Genomic DNA, 20,574 nt, shown 5'->3' on the forward strand with positions numbered 1-20,574 from the left:
CGGGGCGCGGGCGGGCGCCAGTGCGCAGGCGCGGCGGGCGGGAGGGGACGCGCTCGGGGCGCGCGCGCTGGGCAGCCGGCGCCCCAACTCCGCCCGCCCCGCGCCCCGGCGCCTCGCCGCCCGCCGCCCGCCCGCCCCGGCGCCGCCGCCCGCGCCCCGGCGCCCCGGGCCGGCGAGGGGCGCGCCCGTGGCCGCGGCCGCTGCATGGCGCTGAGATGGCGGGGGCGCCGCGCGGCCAAGGCGGCGGCGGAGGCGCGGGCGAGCCCGGGGGCGCAGAGCGGGCGGCCGGGCCGGGCGGCCGGCGTGGGTTCCGGGCGTGTGGCGAGGAGTTCGCGTGCCCCGAGCTGGAGGCGCTGTTCCGCGGCTACACGTTGCGGCTGGAGCAGGCGGCCACGCTGAAAGCACTGGCGGTGCTCAGCCTGCTGGCGGGCGCCCTGGCGCTGGCCGAACTGCTGGGCACACCGGGGCCAGCGCCCGGCCTCGCCAAGGGGTCGCACCCAGTGCACTGCATCCTTTTCCTGGCGCTGTTCGTGGTCACCAATGTCCGATCCCTGCAGGTGTCCCAGCTGCAGCAGGTCGGTCAGCTGGCGCTCTTCTTCAGCCTCACCTTCGCGCTACTCTGCTGTCCCTTCGCGCTGGGTGGCCCCGCGAGGAGCTCTGCGGGAGGCGCAATGGGATCAGCAGTCGCCGAGCAGGGGGTTTGGCAGCTCCTTTTGGTCACCTTCGTGTCCTATGCCTTGCTGCCCGTGCGCAGCCTACTGGCCATCGGCTTCGGGCTGGTGGTGGCTGCCTCGCACTTACTGGTCACAGCCGCCTTGGTCCCTGCCAAGCGCCCACGTCTCTGGAGGACGGTAAGTGGCACCACGAGTCCCCTATAGGGTTGGAGACACATTTACCAGCAGCACTGGAGGTGTCAGGAGTTTAACGTTCTTCCCGTGAGGAAGGTGGGGAAACTGAGGTTCTGAAGGTGGGACAGGTGTTCAAGGTCACTCAGCAAGCTGGGGATATAGTTGGAGGAGCTAGCACCCTCCACCCGGTGTTTCCTACGAGATAAGAGCCCCTAGCATCTTTAGGGTGGAGACGAGAGACTGGTGTGGTAGTGGGTGGTGGTGGTGATGGTGGTAGTGACAGGCCCAAGGTCAGGTAGTAGTTGTTTGGCCAAGCGGGGAACCCAAGCCTGATCCACCGCTCTGGGTTGTACACATGTCCCTCGGTAGAGATGCTGAAAAGTGGGAGGGTGCGCGGTCTCCAGGCCAGGATTCTAGGCTGTCGGAGCGCGCAGCCCCTGGGTTCCTCTCCAGCTGCCTTGAGCCTGGAGCGCATCTGGGGCTCGCTTCTCAATTTCGCGGACCCGAGGGAGCAGTTAGTGGGAGGGAAAGCACTTCGAACCCCTTCAGTATTGCTAACTGCCCCCCGCCCCGCCCCCGCTGTGAATCCGGATTCTGCCCTGAACGAGAGGAGTTTGCCAAGGTCACACACTGTCTGGTCTCCACAGCTTCTGCTCCCAGCCCTGACCCTGGCTCCAGGGAGCCTCAACTTTTGTCTCTTTCAACTTGGGCAGGTGAGGTGGCTGCCAGGGTAAGAGCACAGGACTTGACTCCTCCTGAGGATTCTCCAGGACCCTGGAGGTTCCTGTTTTCCCTTACCACCGCACCCAAGCAGGTGGGAGGTGGACCAGGAGACTGTTCCCAGGAGTTTGGGACCTTCCCCTGCTCTGGTCCTTCCCAGGCGTGGCATCTGAGGGAGGGTTTTGTTCTAGATCTAGCTACAGAACAGTGCGAGGGAGATGAGAGACAGAAAAGGGGGAGCGCCCGTCTAAGGAAAGGAGCTAGCTTGTGCAGGCATATGGAGGTGGTGGTGGTGGGGGGGCTGGGCTAGGCACAGAATCCAAACTGGGGGAGAATAACTAGTGTTTGGGAGTGAGATGCCTGTCAGTCAGCTGTACCTGCTGACTATAAAACCGACACAAACACCCAGACACTGATAGCAGGGAGCTGTATTTGGTCTTAGGGGCCGTGATGACTGGTGTATCGTGAGCATACACTGTAGGGCTGGAGAGACAGCCACAGGCTCAGGACCTTGGTGGGTTCTCTAGGTGTCTTAAAAGGTTGTGCTGTTAGTTTTTTTTTTTTTCTCTTCTACCCAGCCTCTAGGCATTCCTTTTAGGGAAAAGATCAGGGAGGAGTCTGCAAAGGTGCCAGTGTCCCTCCCTCTGGGATAGAGGAGCCCTTGTCACTTCAGTGGTGAAGGAAACCCATTGTGGAAACAAGGGTTCTTAGGTAGCTGGTACCCAGGTTTCCCTGTGACTAGCCTCCAATTTGATACAAATCCCTCCCTCACCAAAACTCAGCCTCTGTCCCACCTCCCCCCCCCCGCTCCCCCCAGATGCTGCTTCCCATGGAGATGGTGTGAATGTAAGAAGTCCTAAGGAAAGCTTGTGTCAAGAATCTTCCACCATTTCTAAGGCATTTATACTCTACTTCCTTATTAACACATAAATGGGGATCAAGTTGGGGAAACCTGACGTAAAGGGAAGCTGGTCCTCCCCAAGGATTTCAAAAGTGTCTTCCCATAGCACGGTCCTAGGCACCCTGCAGTCTGTTAGTGAACTCTGCCATTTAATATCTGAGAGGCCTGACCTCACCGTGGCCACCTCCCTTCAGATTCTGTCACCTCTGCCACACAGCCTTCTGCTGATGGCTTTGGCTCCTCGCCTCCGAATTCTAGGCAGACAGTCCCTGAGAGGGCACCGGGCAGATGTGCAGAGCTCGGCGGCGGCGGTGGTGGGCGGGCAGGTGGCCTTTGCTGCCTACACAGGGGACAGATGCAGTTGGAGGGTGTTAGGTCTCCACAGAAGGAAGCCTGCTGGGACTGAGTCCTGTGAAAGCCCCAGATCTGGTACACACCCCAATCTTAGCACAGCAGCCTCGGCTTCCTGTCAAGGGCAGAGGCTCAGAGCAAACCCTTGGTACTGGGGCTGTGTAGGTGGGCTTGTGAGGGTCGCTGTACTCTGTGGAGGGGAACAAGTCCCTTCCAGAACCACGGCCATCTTGTCTTCAGAGGGTTCTCAGAGCCTTGGGGAAGTAGAGGCAGCAGGGCAGGTAGTTTCCTTGGAGTGCTATTGAGGGAAAGGTGGGCCTGGGCTCTTCTAGCCAAAGTAGTCCCCTCCTGCCCTGCCTTTCCTGAGGTGGCACAGAGGAGGCAGGCAGCCCGGGTCCTCTGGCTCTGAGCTTTCCCCTGTCCCCAGTGTTCTTCATAGCCCCACGTGCTGCCGCTTCTTTTTCTCTTTTCCTTTCTTGCCTCAGATGAGTCGTTATTACTGTTATCATTTTTTTCTCTTTGAAGTAACCGGGCTCTGTTACACTAGGTGTGCATTGTGTGTTTTCAATTAAGCTGTCTATCAGGGTGGGGGAAATGGATTCCAGTTTCTGTTGGTTCTTAACCATAGGTTGACTGTGATGGAAATTAGGATTGTCAGGGAATATGTGTGTTCTTGTTTCTGCTATCATTAAAGCTGTCAGCACCACCCTCTGGGGTGTTGGATGGCTTCAGGTGCCTCTTTGTCCTATAATGTCCCTGGTGTCTCGGGGGTAAGGGCTGGGCTCCTTGGGTGCACAGGTGTGCTTGGGCATTGAGCAGGGTGTAGCAGAGTAGCTTCGTGCTGGCATAGATCGGTGAAGCCAGGATTATGAGGGTCTCCAAGCACTTCTCGGGGGGCTGGCATAGTCCTGTGAGCTGGGGTACAGGATGAACTCTGTGCCTCAGTTTCTTCCACTGGCAGTGGGAGCAGTAATTCATCCTTCAGTTATATAAGACAGCCGTGTGTTTTCTGAGTATCATGTGTAGATTGTGCCTGGCAGGTGGTCCCTTGTCCTGTCAGCCATCTTGGAATCAGTGGCACAGACAGTGCCACTTTAGTTAGTGATTTGCTCCTTGTTCTCTAGCTTTGAGAACCAGAATTGTTCTCGAAGGTGCTTTCAAAGCTACCTGTTCTCTGCCAACCACAATGGCATGAGTGTGGCCATATGGGCCATATGGCCGTGGTGGCCCTGTGGCCTGGGCTTTGAGCCTTCATTTTGCCTGACAGGCCTCTGTGAAGCAAGGACGCCCAGCAGAGGAGGTTGGAGGAGCAGAGACCCAGAGCCTAGTATGGACAGGAAGATCAGGGTGGTCCCCAGGGACACTGTTCCCACAGCTGTGGGCTCTCGTCTCAGGAGCTGAGTGGGGCGAGGAAAGAACGCCTGCTCTGTAGGACACTGCTTTATTATGTCCAGGGGCACAAGTCATAACTCCCCCTCCTCTGTTCACCCTCACGTGCAAGCATACACGCCCACTCAGAGGCACACACAGCCACTCCCGTGCAAGCACATACAAGTGCCCCCTGCCACATTCTCCCACGTACACACTCGTGGTCACATTTAGACACACCCGCATGGTATTCTATACCCACTCGCACACAAACATGGTATTCTATATCCACACAAACACACCTCCATGCACACCCAAGCCCACTGTCACCTTTACATCTGTGCATATGCACGTGGAAGCACAAACACAAATCAATGTACACTCACACACTGAAGACACCTGGTGTACATATGCAATCCCTAGCATGTACTCTCACACTCATTTTCACACTCGCACACATGCTCACACACCACTGCATGCACACTCACTTGCATTAGAGCCTCATGTCTCCCTCTGCACATATAAATCATCTTCACGAGCACAGTCAGGAATTCAGGTACTCTTGCACACACACATGAACACCCAAGCATGGTGCCTCTCTTGCACACTTGTGCATGCTCATGGCCACACATACCACAGGACTGTTCAAATGCATTTTCCTTAGAGTGGGGACATCAGCAGGAGGGAGAGGTAGCCCCGGGGAGGGTAGCGTGGGCAGAGTCCCAGCAGTGCTTGGGCCGAGTTACTGGCCAAGGCCTACCTCCTGCGTGCATCCCTATTTTCATGACTGTGGGTCACTCTGGGTCTTCACTGTGGAGTGAGGGGTTTAAGCTCAGACATCGTCTGATTCAGTGAGATTGTGTGTGTCTGTGTGAGGCCAGTGTGCCACAGGGACAAGGCCCAGGGTCTCAACACTCAGTGAGGATAGGAATGGTATTCCTCTTGCTTCTTAACTCCAGCCAATATGGGCTTGTTCCCCACGCATGGCAGTGCCTCCTTCAGCATGTCCCCCCTGTGATCCTTCCTGGGACTCTTTCTCTGTTCTTTGTAACCTCTTACTTTCCCCAGCCCTCTTCTCAGTTGCATAGGGACCTACTGTGTGTTCTTATGCTAAGGGGCCCCACCCTCCTACTATGTGCTGTGTTGAAACACCAGCCTCAGGAGGATGCTGGAAGGCCAGGCCAGGCCGAAGGCAGCATAGACACTGAATAATATGCCCTCGGACTGGAGAAAGACAGGGCCTGCTTCGATGGCTAAGTGGGGCGTTTGCTCTGCCTTTAGTTGGGAATTAAGAAGACAGCTTGGACTTATGCTGTGCAGAACTGGAGAGACCCTGTGAGTGTCCACCCAGTCTAGCTACCTTCATGTGTGTGTGCGCGTGCACACACACACACACATACATACACACACACACACACACACATTTATTCATGTGTGTGTGTATGCATGGGTGCACACTAGTGCAAGTATTCATAGAGGAGTGCATACTTGTGTCTGTGCATATGTGCATATGAAGGAGAGCTGATTGCATCCGGAAGACTGGTCAGGTGATCAGGAAGCCATCGGTGGGGCGACAGGGCCCCTTGGTGTCGCTCTGAGGCTTCGGTCTCTGAGCTCCGCTGAGAAATTCTACATTAGCAACACGATGTGGATCTTGTACTTTAAGAACATGGAGCAGCCCTTAAATACAGTTACAGTGGTTCTGAAGGAGATGCCCCAGCTTTCAGAAGTGGCCTTGACCTGAGGCAGTAGTCATACCCAGCCCGCCCGTGGCTTGCCTGGCTCCCCAGTGCTCGCCAGCCACTGGAGTGCTCGCCAGCCACTGGAGTGCTCGCCAGCCACTGGAGTGCTCTTTGCTTAGCCTCCGGGGCTTAGCTGCTCCTCCCCATGCTTATCTGCTCGTCCCCATGCCACGTCCTTTGTGTGGCGCGTGCTCACCTGCTGCTCTGCTCTCTGCTTTCTTGGAGCGTTGACAATGCTTCTGAGAGACAGGATGAGCATTTTTGCTCACACGGTAGTCTCTGAGCGAGGAGGTGTGGCGTGCACATTTTGAGCAAGGAACACGGCGAGTTTGTAGAAGTCCCGTGCTTGTGTTGGAATCCCTGGCCACCTCCTGTTGTCTGAACCTTACCACAGTCCTAGGTCAGTACCAGACCATCAGTCTTCACGCCCCCTTGATCTCTTGAAGGGTGTCTCCCCTTCCTTGCCCACCTGCATGATCCTGAACCAAGTTGAGAGTTCCTAGCCTGTGGCTATCCTGAGAATTGTTACCCATGATGCTTCTCGGCCCACCTGCCAGGGCCACAGCAGCACCCTCTGGGAGGGGCATCTATGGGGCATGAATTATCACGCAACCCTTAGAAGCAGCTCTGTCATGCTAACTGTACATTTGGCTGAGTGCATCTCCTTGAAAGGGGCAGAGGCAAGTTGAGGAGACTCTGGAAAGTGGCAGATGGGAGCGAACCAGGAGCCAGGGTAGCCCGTTCCAGAACATTCTACTCCTGCAGGGAAAACTATGACATGAGCATTCTGATTGGTCAGGGTGGAGGTGCGTTGGGCACCTGCCAGAGTGGGATGCTGCGTTGAGGTCATGTGTGATGGCAGTCTGAGGATACCTAGTGGGCTTTGCCTTGTGTCTCAACCTGTGCCCTTCCCAGAGGAGGGAGGTGTGTCTGCCTGGGAAGACGACTTGTTGCTGTCTGAAGCAACACAGCCTCTAAAAGGCTGGAAAACCCAACCTTTTGAACGTCCTTCTTTCCATGGCATTTTTTTCTAATGCTATATTCCCTGTGGTATGGGAAGGGTGGTTAGTGGGATGAACGTGTATTAAGCATCATTGGTTGAGCCCCGCCTCCTTCACTTGTATACCCAGTAAAATGTTTTCTGAGCACTGAGTAGTGAGTAGCAGATAGGATCTCATCCAAAGACCAGAGCCCAGAGCTCAGCTAGCGAGCTTATCTCTTAATGCTTTATGCTGGTGCCGGGGTGTCCAAAGAGGCTGGAGGTGCAGCGGCATCACCGAGACTATCATGGCGGATGGGCAAGCTGGAAGTGGAACTGTCTGAGGCTCCAGTGGGTCAATTTGAGCCTCCTCCCTGGGAGGCTGAGGTGTCCACTGTGTTGCTGTTCACTGACCCTCCGGGAAGGGTGCGTGGAGCTGTGTGGGATGCTTCTGTCTTTGGTGAAAAGCTGGTTGCTAAACCACCTAGAACCTCACCTCTGGCCCCTTACATCCTACCTTTCCCTCACAGCATTCTTGCTGAATCAGCTCTTCTTTGCCTCCCTTGGCATCTGAAGATGTGGTCAAAGTCATCTAGGAGGAGAGGTCCCACTGCTGGGAGAGGAGCACCGAGAGGGTGGGTAAGAGCAGCTTCTATGTGCAGTGCTAAGGCCTGAGAGCCTCTTGGTATTGAGGTACAAAGAGTTAAACAGGATACACCATGGGGCATGCCTCTGTTGTCCCAGGAGGAGTCGTTTCCTGGCCTGGTGACCACAGCTCATGAGTGGGAAACTAGGTGGAAAGGAGCTTGTGGGGAGTCACCATATTCTTGTTTTTAAACTTGTTTTTCTTTTAACCATGGAAAATTCAGACACTCCCAAAAGTGAGAGACCAGAACCGTGGCTCCTGAATTGCCGTCACTATCTCCGGCAAAGATCAGCATTCTGTTGGTCCTCTTTCAAATGATGCTAATTCTAAAGCGTTTACTAATTCAGAACTGGAGAGCGAGCGAGCAATTACATTAATTTAAAAACACACTTGTGCGTGCTGTTGAAAACACAGGCACGGTTGGAAGAAAGTGACATACCAATCAGACCCTGGCGGACACCCATGGGCAGGGGCTGGTGGTGTCTAGCCAAGAAGCCCCAGATGGAACCAAGAGACTGACCTGCCCCCCCCCACCCCCCACCTGTGAGCTGCTGTACAGGGCGAGGGTTGCCTATGGATTTGCCGCTCTATGTGCCTTGGTCTGTGTGGGGAGCAGTGTGTGGATTCAGTTCCTTCTCTGAAATGGCAAAGATACCAAAAACCGATGTGAGAGCACATGCCTCAGAGTCGCCCCTGTGCTGGTGCTCATGTGTCTGAGGACAGACAGCCTGTGGTACTCTTCTGCCCTCCAGACAGTTTGAATGATGCCTGCGTTTGGTACTTGGTTCAGGGGCAGCCCAGAACACTACAGGTTGACAGCTGGAGCAAATTCAGCAGACAGGTTTGCATACTAAATAGGAAGGAGGATAAATATGGGAACCACAGCATGGTGGAGGACTACTCAACCATATCAAGGGGTCAGAAAAGCCTCTAGGTCAAGGCTGCAACTGGGAGAGCAGCTCTGAGAGTGTGAGCTGACTGGAGAGGTGTGCTGCACACCTGACAGGACCCGCATCGCGTATTTGGGAATGCTGCACGGGGGGCAGGATTGTGGGACGTGGGCCAGGGTCAGGTTAGCCTCCAGCATGCTCAAGTTTTAAGGCTCTTTCCGGAACATAAGATGCCGGGAGGTGGGGTGGGGTGGGGAAGGGCATTGCAGGGAGGCACATCTGTTGTAGGAGAGAGGTTCTAGTCAGCATAGGTTGTACTGGTGGTGAGGGTGGATAGAGGTAGGAGGCCCAGAGTTCCCGGGCACAGGGATTGCTGAGGTGAGGACCAAGAGAAGGGACTTACAGCTCCTGGCCTTGGCCATCGATGGTCTGTGTATGTCATACGGAGGAGAAGAAGCAGGTGCTTCTGGGAGTGTGGGATGATGGTGTCAGGTTGGGGTCAGCCATTTCTTCAGGATGCTGAGATGGGGTAGGGGTGGTGGTCAAAGTCAGGGCTTTCCCAGGTGTGGCTAGAGTGACCTTCCGGTAGCTGTCCAGTGACCATCTAGGTCTGATGACTTTCCTCATCTCTTTGGGGTACTGGGGTTTCAAGAGCAAGCTCTTCACCTCTGTGGGTGTGGCTTGTGCTGCTCCCCCTTGACTTGCTCTCTGTCATCTTTGTCCTTCTTGTGCTCTTTAGGGGGGAGGTGCCACCTCCCCTTCTTTGGGGAGTGGGGAATTTACCTCTGAGACACAGGGTGGCCATGAGCGGTTGGGACCGCTGCCAGAGTCTGCCATCCTTTTTCAGTCAGCCATTGATTTCTGTCAGCATGACTCTTTTTACACTTGGCTTGTAACTCCACACCACACGGTTTTGTTGCTCATGTGGTCCTAATACGGCTGCTCGGAGCCCTTTGTGCATCTGTGTGCTCTGGCATACCCCCCTCCCGTGACCTTCCTTACTCTGTAAATGGAGGATACTCCAGACTCATTCATATTATATGCTCTGTCCCAGCCTGAGAATCAGCTCTTCCATCCAGGGATCCTTTCTGCTTGTTTGAGACAGGTCTCACTACAGTCTGGGCTAGCCTTGGGTTGCCATCCTCCTGCCTCTGTCTCCTGGGGTTACAGGTGTATCGCACCACACCTGGCTGAGCCTTGGCTTTCCTCAGAGATTCTCCTTAGAGGCCACCGCCTGAGCTCCGAGCACCCTTGACGTTTCTGTCAGCAGTGCTAACAGATTTGCAAGGATGCACATTCCTGTAAATATTGTATCTGAGCCCATCTGTTTCTGAGTTAAGTGAGTACAAGTTCATCCTGATGCCTCTGAGTCTAGTGTGCTACTCCATTGATAACCCGGACTCCCCCTTTGCGGAGACATAACTGGGCAGAGGGAACTGGCTGTGGGGTGGTTTTAATCATACTGGACAAGCATGTGGAGATGCCTCGCCTGGTCCCTGTCTTTCCTGAACCTGCTGCAGCTTTGACTTTCAGCAATTCTGGGCCCCTGGGAGATCCTTCTCTGGCTTCTGCTTGGCCGAGCAGGTACCGTGAATCCTCTGAACTTACTTCGGGGTCTGGTGTCGGCATGCTCTGCATCTTAATGGGGGAGATGACTGGCTCCTTGTAGTTAATTTGGTTATGCTTTCTGTGGGGTGGACACTGGTTCAGATGCAGGCTCTACCCCCATCACTGGAGTATTATTCAGGCGGGGGCCGCTGCAGGGGACTGTGCACGTGCTGCAACACCCAGGAAACCCTGTCTCCTTCCTTGCCCTCATTGTGTCTGTTTGAAGAATGGGGTCAGTGTCACAGAGTGAGTTGTGGATGCGGGGGAATGTGGAGCAGGTATTAGAGCTGGCCCTGTTTCACAGACCCTGCTGGCTCTGCTGCTCCATGCGCTGACCTTCTGCCTGGCTGGGCGGAGCTCATTCCGTGAGATTAGCATGACTGCTGCTTTTGGTGTGGAGTGTTCCTGTGTGCATAGAGAGATTGGGGCTTTGGAAACACGAGAATAGTTGAGAGGCCTTGGGCATAGCACACATTTTTACCACACTGGATTTGAGACAGATGTGGAGTCCACAGACAGAATCTTGGAAGGGATCAGAAGGGAAAAAAATCTATAGGAGGAGAAAAGGGATAATTTAAAAGGATTAGAATGTGAGTAAGTAGAGGGCCAGAGAGAATACACTAAGACCAGAAGCCTTGGCTTCTCAGTCTGCTTGGCTGCAGCGGCCACAGGCCAGCGTGGGCAGCATGGGCAGCATGGGCAGCGTGGCCAGCGGCAGTGATGGGTCTGGATGCTCTCAGGGAGTGTGGAGGCGGGGTGGGAACCAGCACTCCCCACCCCCTCACCCCGGAAAGATTCCATAGCCTGTGGTTCCTTTGCCTGTGATAATCTCACAAAGATTCTAAAGCACTTCCCTTTTACCATTATGAGGAATTATTCAGCCATATTGCCAGTTTCATGTACTGGGCAATGCGTCTCTTGGGTCCAAATGCCCCTTTGGCCAGAAGTTGAGAAAGCTTGATCCCTGAGCCCATGGATAGCATAGGCGGTGGTTTGTGTCAGTCAGGTGAATGCAGTTGTATCATTGTCCAATAAGAGGAGGGGCTTCCAGGGCTAGCAAGGTTGGCCAGGCCTGGACAGGTGAGAGGCCTTTATCAGATCTCCCTACGTCTTCCTGAGGGGTCACTTTTACCCTCACAAGCCCCTCTTCACACATCTTCTCCATGGGGCTGTCTGACCCACTGATCTCTGTCCCTTGGTGGCCCTCAGGAAGATAGCTTCTTGTAGAATTTTGACTTCCCCGATGGTACAGCCTTCCAGATGTCCTAAGGGTAGTTGGGTATAGTTCTCTCCTGGAGTGGGCAGATTTTTAGCTAGTGAACATGGAGAGGGGAGCTTCTCACTTTTGATGGTGAGAAGCCAGGGTTCTCCCAGAGATGCCCCTGTGTTTGAGGAGACGGGGAGCCAGCCCATTCTCACAGTCTTCCCCGTCTGTGTGCATGGGCTCTGATGTGGTTAGGGAGGAAGGGGCGGTGCGTGAGGCCTAGCACCTGGCAAGTGAATGAATCATCGGCTTTCACCTTTCCCATTCACTCTCAGCCACACGCCCCTAATCTGAGCCTCCATGTTCTTAGTGGACATCCTGGGAGAGAAGAAGACACGATGTGGGCAGATCTCGGAAGGGAGGCTTTAATTTGTAGTTTTTACTTTAAGGAGTGGTGTCTGTCCGGATTATCACCTCCTCTAGAAGGGGGAGCCAGCCTCTGGGCAGGCTCTTCCTTCCCTGAGGCTCACCAGCTCAGCAGACAGCATGGCTCTTCCCTCTGGCCTTAGCCTACTGTAAGTTCCCTTCTGTTCAGGGCTTAGTCAGGTGTCCTGACAGGTGCTACCTGTTATCATGTAGGCTCAACTGCCTGGTCCCTTGAACCTCAGCCTTGGCTCTTGTCCTGTCTTGAGGGTGACAGACACAGTGCCATCTATCCTGTGACCCTGAGCATCTCCTACAGGGTCATCTTTGTAATGGCCATGAGGTCCAAACCAGTGTGCGCTGTGGGCCCTGATGCTCTGTCTACCCAGTATCCAGATCTAGAGATGTGTTTATAGCTTTGAGCCAGTTTTGCCTTTGGGACTCAGTGTTCAGTAGCTTTGGAAGGTTTGATAGACAGTTGTGTAGCTTTGTCTTCTTGTAGGACTCCTAACAGTGGGAGCAGGGGCCGTCTCTGACTCTGTGTCTTGCTTTCGGGACCCTTTCCTCTTAGTGCGTTGCCTCATCAAGCCTTAATAGAAGAGGAGGTGCCTAGTCTTATTGCAGCTTGATGTGCCATGGATGGTTGATAGCCATGGGAGGCCTGCCCTTTTCTGAGGAGAAATAGATGAGGAGTGAATGGAGAGAACAGGGAGGTGGGGGCAAGGATTGGGAAGAAATGAGGGAGGGAAAACTTCAGTTGGGATGTAAGAGGAGGAAGAGGAGGAGGAAGAGGAAGAGGAAGAGGAGGTTTGATTGATATTGGCAGGCCTTGCTCAGGATTTTATGAGTCTTAGGAACAGCGAGCCTGGCCCTTGTGCTGAGTCCTATACCACTGTTTACCACCTTAGGTGCTTTCCAGAGAGCTCTACCTCCACCCCCCAAGGAATTGGTGACATTGGTTGTCTTTGCTGTTTGCATCATGTACTCTCCCACAACTCATGGCCTGGGAAGTCACTCAGTGTACCTAATGTGTTTTCCTCTAGTTGAGTGATTTACCTGACTTCCTGCGAGTTGGAAGAGCCATGGTGATGTTATTGGAATAGCCTGTGTTACTAAACACATGGCCCAGTGAATCTCCCAGGGGATGCGTAGGTGCCAAGAGGAAGTCCACACAGTGGGGTTGGGCTTGAGTATGGCTACCGAGGACACAGAGGACACACTTGTTCTTATCTTTAGTGAGTTCCATGATGTCAGGGTCACAGTGAGATTCTCAGGGCCACAAAGTGAGGTCAGTCACAGTGAGATGCTCTCTCTCATCTGTTTCTGGAGTACTTATGACCACTACTGGTTTATGACTTTGAGATATAAGACTTTATTTATGACAGATGGAATTCATGAAGTTAGAGGTACCAAACCAGAAGGGATTTAGTGTTTGATGACAAGCAAGGGTATAAGCAATTAGAGGATGATTGCAACAGCAAATTAAAGAACTCGTCTGGTTATAATCTCACCGTTACCTTATTTGATGCACCCCACTGGAAAGTCCCTGCAACACAGCTCCAAATTAACTGCTGCCACCTTTGCTTGGGCTTATGCTCTAATTTCCATTAGTAAGGCCTTTGCAGCAGACAACCCACTGCCAGGTTTGCCCGTGCTTGCACAGGGTCAAGGTTAAGGTCATGCATGAGACCTGGATGCTTTAAGACAGTCTCCAGTTCTGGCCCTCATTTTAAATTACTTTGTAAGAGGTCTTCTCGCACAGCCTGAATTGGAAGATGCCCAGATCCTTCCCTGCTGCCCAGATCTGTCCTCTATGGTGTCCCAGGCTGGATCTCCCACCTATTCCCAGGTCAGCTTTCGGGAGTGCCAAGGACTGGCAGTTCTCATTCTAAGGCTGTGCCAGGCTCACTCCTTCCCATTGTAACCCTTCCTGGTCAGGACATCTCTGCTGTCTCCCAGCAGCTGTCAGGAGACATCCATGTCTCCTTGCCCTTGTTCTCTGTGTGTAGAGTATGGTACAGCCAAGGCTGGACTCCTTGAGGATAATCAACGAGGAATGGTAGCATTCAAAGCCTGCATCCTAGTCCCCCATGAAGACGTGGAAATGCTGGGTTTAATCAGACAGATATTCTACACATTAGCAGTCGACAGACCCATCCATATAACCTTGGGTTGGGTAGCTATCCCCTGCTGTGGGAGCTACCACACTCCTCTGTGATTCATAACAAAAGTCTCTGTCCAACTTTGGTCCTGTAGTCTGCTAGGCATTGGGACAGGCCAGGGGAAGAGACCTTCAGGAGAAGTAGGCAGGGCTGATGTCCGGGGTCTGAGCTGCGTTCCTTGGCCACTGCCAATTTGTGACAAGTTTTCCATGGGTCCTATAGGATCTTAACTAGAGCTGGGTTAGGGGCACAGGCTATATGCCTGAGATCCTAGCTAACCAAATTGGAGGCCCCTCCTCAGCCTGGCTGTTACCGTAGAAGGGGTCGATTACAGAACAGGGTCTTGTGCTCTAGTTTACTTTGTGCCCAAATCAATGACTTGAGTTCCATTTTTGTCAAGTTATTTCCTCTGAATCTTACTAGCATGTTCCATGTAGTATTGAAAGCAGTCATTTCATAATCTTGGTAGTAGGTGTATTGTTGTGGTGGGACTGTCATACAGAGTTCCACAGTGTGTGTGTGTGTGTCAGGGCAGGGGGGATGGTGGTTCATATAATGGAAACCTATGTTCTCACAGCTCTGGAGGCTGATATCTACAATCAAGGTGGGGCAGGGCTGGCTCCCCCGGGTCTCTCGGTCCTCTGTGCCCCGATCATAGCAGGCTGGTTGGACTGGGGCTTACACTAATGATCTCATTTTACCTTAATGACTGCTTTTAAGGACCTGTCTCTAAATATAGTTATGCTCTGAGGTCTTCCAAGATCAAGTAAAAACCACGATCAATAAAAAGCATGTGAAATTGGGAGGAGGTAAAATTCAGCCTCGATGTAGCTGCCCCTCAGTCCCCGACATTGCTGTCTGCTGTGTGGGCAGAGGTGTGCTTCTGCCCCATGTGCCTTCTGCTCCATTTCACGGTGGGTCTGTCGGGGTGGGGCTTAGATATCCCTGGGTGGCTGTGAGTTTGGAGTCACCTGAGGGGCCAGTGGAGGGCCTCTGTGTGCTTCCGTGGTGGCCCAGGCCCCCTGGCACCTGACTAGCCCGGACGGCACCGACATCTGCACCTGTTCTCTCCCTACAGCTTGGTGCCAACGCCCTGCTCTTCTTCAGTGTGAACATGTATGGCGTCTTCGTGCGGATCCTGACAGAGCGCTCCCAGAGGAAGGCCTTCCTGCAGGCTCGAAACTGCATTGAGGACCGGCTGCGGCTGGAGGATGAGAACGAGAAGCAGGTCAGTGTGTTCAGCACAGGGTGGCCCTTTGGCCAGCTCTGCCCCTCTCCCAGCTGAAATTTGATATGCATATTATCTAATAAAGGGCAGCCGTCACTGTGATGTGCCTAAGCTCTCTCCTCGAGCCTCAGTCTGTTTTAGTGGCAGGGCTGCAGTGCTCAGTGGTTCGTGGTAGTACCTGGGAAAGAGAGGAATCTGATGGGCAGACAGCTTGCGCTTGCTCCTCTGAAGGAGCTGGGCTGCTCGTAAGCCGTGGCTCATTGTGGGTGGCATTTGGGTGTCTCATCTTTCCGATGCACCTGTAGTGGGTTTACCCAGGCTTGGGAGGGTGGGTCCCGGCACACCTCAGCTGAACCTAAATGTGCAGTTGGCCTGGTGTCAGGCATTCAGCGTCCTTGGTCTGAGAACCCTCCTTTGCAGGGGTCTGCTGAGGCAGTGTGACTTGTCACCCTATTCTGCAGAGAAAATTGGTCAGCAGGGACACCAGTCCCGCTGTGACTTGTCATCTATGTGTCCTTGTCTCGTGTAGGGAGGAAACTTGGCCCACTGGGTGAGCTAAGAAAGGGTGACTCCAGGAAGTCTAAGTGAAGCCTGGTGCATCCTGGGTTCCTTTACCAGAAGAAGCCAGAATCTTCTTTCAGCTTGGAGCTCACAGGCACTTTGGATACCTCGTAGTGGTTGTCCAGGCCATAGGACAGAATATCCATTTCTCAACTGTCTTTTTTTTTAAAAAACTTCCTCATCAATAAAAGATTATTATACCCACAGTTAATTTTAAAACATTTCTTCTGATGTCTGACACTGTAATGAAATCTAGTATTTATAGCAAAGGTTGGATATAATTAAAGAATAAATCGCATACGTATTTTTAGATCATATGTGTGCTACTGAGTGTGTGGCATGTGTATCAGCATATGGAGGGCAGTGTTTGTGTGCATGGGGGTGTTCATACCCTTGGGAATGCATATGTGGTTATGTATACATTTGTACACACATTGGCACATATAGAACTATGGGAATATCTATATGTGTATACATGTTTGTGTGGATAGCCATGTATAGGCATTTATGTGTCCATGTCTGCATGTCCATGTATACATGTGTGTGTTGGTTATATACTGTAGGTATAAATATGTGAATCAGACATCTCCAGAGGTTTCCTCCTTGGTCTTTAGAGTCATCATAGTGGTATTATGTCATAGAGTCATCATATTTCCATGGTACTTTCTTAGAGAGTACCAGTACCACTGGGCGTGGCTTTTTGATGCTTTTCGTGTAGGACCTTGCTGTGTAGGCCAAGCTGGCCTCGAGCTCTTGGGCCCCATGCCTCAGCCACTCAGGTGCTGGAAATGTATTTATGCACCGCTGCACCTAGCTCGTGCTTGGCTTTCTTACCTCACAAGGTCGAGATGTGGATCTGGGAAATCTTCTTCTCTCCCTGTCAGCACCGTACAGGGTTGAAGCTGCAGGCTTTTCGTGGGCCACGCTTGGGTGTGTTTCTGAATGAGGCCCTGGCTTCTCTCTGGTTGACTCCCTTCATCTTCTGGTCAGCGTTTTTCTACATCCTCTACTTTGGTCTGATTTCCTTTCCCTCTTATCTTTGCTGCCGTTTCTACTGATCACCTTGCTTCACAGCATCTTCCCTTTCATATTTTTTCCTCATGGCTATGAAAGCTATTTATTTTATGAAGGTATTTAATTATATTTTGACTAATCTGTATTATTTTAAGAGGTGCAGCATGATGTTGCAGTGAATGCATGCACGATGCACCCATCAAAATCAGAACAGTTAGCATTTCCTTCCTGGCCATGTTTGTTTTTTTTGTTTTTGTTTTTGGTTTTTTTGTTGTTGTTGTTGTTTTTTGTTTTTTGGTTTTGTTTTTTTATCTCACAGCCCCTGCACTTCTCTCTGCTGCGTTTTCATAAAATATGCAGGAGGTTATGACGTTGTTACTCCACTATGCTGGGAGCACCCAAACCCCACTCACCCCACTGTGCTTCTGTACCTGTTACCCAAGCTCCATCAGTCACCCGCCTGCCTTCCACCCTCTGGCCATCATTATTCTGCATTCATGTTGGCTTGTCTCAGCTTCTATTCCTGAGAGATATAGAATATGCTGCTTACAGTCTTCCAGTGTCTGGCGCTGGTTTATTTAACTTGACCTGATGCCCTCTGGCTCCGTTCGTCTTGCAGATGACATGATTCCGTCCTTTCCCATGGCTGAATACTATACATATGCTTTATCCCTCCAGCCACTGGTAGTCGCCTTGGATGCTTCTGTCTTGGCTCTGGTGACTGGTGCTGTGGTAAACTACTGTGTCATGTTGTTTGAGTATCACCTCTGTTGGTTTTGCAGCAGCCCTGAGAACAAGGCTGGTTCCAGCTCTAAGGATGAGGAAGGCACATGAGGGGAAGGAAGTGCAGTGCTTGTAGAATTTGGGGTCTTCAGAAGGGAGTTTCCATCCGGTAATGTCATCAACCTCACTAACCACGTTAATGCCATTCTCTTCGAAGGGTTTGTCTTCATGTGTCATCTTTAAATTTAATTATTTTTACATATTCATTTTACATCCCATTCTTTGTCCCCTCTCAGCCATCCCCTCCCACAATCCTTCCCCCATACCCTTCTTCTCTTGGCCCCCCCAACCCCCCACCCCACCCCACCCAACCCTGGCACATCAAGTCTCTGCAGGGCTGGGCACATCCTCTCCCACTGAGGTCAGACAAGGCAGCCTAGATAGAAGAGCGTATTCCACACACAGGCAATAGCTTTTGGGACAGCCTCTTCTTCAGTTGTTCAGGACCCACATGAAAACCAAGCTGCACATCTGCTACATATGTGCAGGGAGGCTGAGGTCCAGCCCATGTACGCTCTTTGGTTGGTGGTTCAATATCTGTGATCCCCAAGGGTCCAGGTTAGTTGACTCTGTTGATCTTCCCGTGGAGTACCTATCCTCTTGGGGCTCTCAATCCTTCTCCCAACTCTTCCCCAATGGTTGGGTGTCTGCATCCATCTGAGTCAGCTGCTGGGTGGAGCCTCTCAGAGGACTTCCATGCTAGACTCCTGTCTGTGAGCATAGCAGAGTATCATTAATAGTGTCATGTGTATTCTTCAACTACACAGTTGTAACTTCCCCTATATATCCTCATTTTCTATGCTGTGGCTTGGCATTTTGCTTGGGCACAGCCACATGTGTTGTGCCTGGAGTGGATTTCTCTTCGCTCCAGCAGTCTCTCCCACTGGTATTTAGACACTGTGTTTTAAGAAGCCCTTTCTTCAAGAAGTCATCTAGATTTCAAGTATTTCCTTACAGCTATAGTGGTGTGAACTTGACATTGCCTGGAGTGTTTTCCTCAGTGGGGTGCACCTTTATTTCTTCAAGTAATACCTGATTATAGTCCATCCTAAGGCACTGGTACCCTAGGTGTTCCAGGGCCACAGCATCAGCCACCCTGGGGACTTCAATTAGCAGGCATTGCCAGTCCTTGGGACTTGGGACTTACATTGAGTGTGAGCTCCAGGCTTGCAGCTTGGCTCCAGTAGGGAATTCTGGTGTGTGGGTGTGGGTGTTCTGTATCATCTGTAGGAAATGGCAGAAGATTGTTCAGAAGGTCTAAGCTGATGGGGCCTCAGGGGTGGAGCACAGACAGAGACAGCAGTGGGGCACTGCAGTGGGTACAATGTTTCAAGACCTCCTGTGTCCTCAGCCCAGAGCAAGAGGCTGAACTATTCTTGAACCACTGCTTGGGGAGGGTCTTGTGCCGTGGAAACCATGAGGACCAGACAGCAAGGTCCCTAGCACAAGCAGGAGATGTGGAGTGAGATGTCATTGCCTATGCAAGCTTCTGGAAGCAGTGGGGGCTCACTACCAGGAGTTAGAAGATCTCCATTTCCCTCTTCCCTGCAGTAGAGTCTGTAACTGAGGGTGCCTGACAAGAAGATCGGGCTCTGTTGTCAAAGCAGGTGTTGGACTCAAGAGACAATGTGGCATGTGGCTTCCAGATGTGTTGTGTGTCCGTGGCCACCAGATGTGCTGTGTGTTCGTGGTCCATCCTTATCATCTGGCTCTATAAAGGGCAGAGCGCTGGACTGCTGTTCTAAGACACAAACCTCTGTGTGACTGTCCTCCCATTGGCTTAGCCCCTCCGTCCCACATGCTCCATGTTGTCCCAGGGACTTGTGGAACAGACAAAATCACAGAGACGTGAGTTCCTGTGCCCCAGCACAGTTGCTCAGGGCTGCAGTGCAGGCTCAGGCCTTTCCCATTGTCTTCAGATTGGTCGCCGTGACCCTGGTGCCATAGCTGCTCTTGTCCATGTTTAGTTACTTTCTATTGTGCTGGCAGTGTGTGCTGCCCCTGCCCCTGCCCCTGCCCCTGTGCAAACCTCCAGTGGCCTGGGTGGTGGTCCCACTTGAGAATTTGCCATTTGTGACCACTGAAGTATTCAGTACCTACTTAGACTGTGCTTTTTTGCCCCAGCCTCATGAAGAAGGGCTGTTTAATGCAGCTGACTGGAATGTGTGTCCTCTGAGGCAGGGCTGTGCTGAGATAGTTTCCTGCTGATGCTATCAAGTTTGACTCCTCACATTATTTTAGGGTGCGAGGCCTCTATCACCCTAATCAGCAGAATGTAGTTCACTCTGCTTTAAAGGAAGTAGGAAAATAATTTATTTTGAAGTGAAGATAAATGACCAAGGCCAAGATGGGATTTAATATGGACTGACACGCCCAATCATGGAAGAAGTTACATGCACTTGTATAGCCATAACAACAGAGAATCATAAATCAATGAATTAAAAAAGTGCAATTGTAGTCAGGCAGCAGCCTCATGGGGATAGCTTACTGTAGGTTCAGATGCTCATAGAGCATCTCTTAGCTTTAGGCTCAGTGTAAGCTAAGCAGCTAAACTCTGCTGTTCCTTCTGAGATGGTTACTCAGCCATCATGAGAATGTGAGGTCATATACATAGGTCAGAGGTAAGTTGCTGTGTTTTTAAAGAGCCAGAGAGCCCAGGGTAGTTTTGGCTTTCATTCTGCAGAATTCCAACTCCCTAGTCACAATGCCCTTTAGTCTTTAACAGAGAGACAGCATCTTTGGAGAGCTTCAGCTCCACATGGAAGAATGTGCTAGGAGCTATTTCTGTCTTCTCTGAATCCTCTATGGGGAGGGAGGGAGGGAGAGAGAGAGAGAGAGAGAGAGAGAGAGAGAGAGAGAGAGAGAGAGAGAGAGAGAGAGAAAAAGGAGGAGGAGGAACAGCATGTGTGGTGTAATAGTAAGTGTATGCAAGATTATGTATATAGTTAAAACACGTAGTTAAATCCCTTTACAATTAAGAATCCTCTATGAAACAGTCTCTATTGCAGCAGCCTGTGAAGACTGTTCTGTGTGATTAACCTGAGACCCGGGACCCAGAAATTTTCAGACTCAGGGATGATACTAGAAGTGTAGTACGATTGTGCGCAGAGCCCTTGCTGGACAGAGCATCTCTCCCCTGAGGAGCT

General features: G+C 52.1%; 1 protein-coding gene across 1 annotated transcript in view; it reads left to right on the plus strand.

The window, feature by feature from the left end:
- The first annotated feature begins 215 nt into the window (after positions 1-215).
- The window catches only part of Adcy1 (adenylate cyclase 1), a 113,845-nt gene continuing 93,486 nt past the window's right edge, over positions 216-20,574 (plus strand). Inside the window, exons 1-2 of the mRNA XM_052199201.1 lie at positions 216-851; positions 14,921-15,070. Coding sequence (XP_052055161.1) covers positions 216-851; positions 14,921-15,070 — 786 coding nt within the window. The remainder of the gene's footprint in view (positions 852-14,920; positions 15,071-20,574) is intronic.

This window comes from Apodemus sylvaticus, chromosome 11 (assembly GCF_947179515.1).
Source record: "Apodemus sylvaticus chromosome 11, mApoSyl1.1, whole genome shotgun sequence".
Lineage (NCBI taxonomy): Eukaryota > Metazoa > Chordata > Mammalia > Rodentia > Muridae > Apodemus > Apodemus sylvaticus.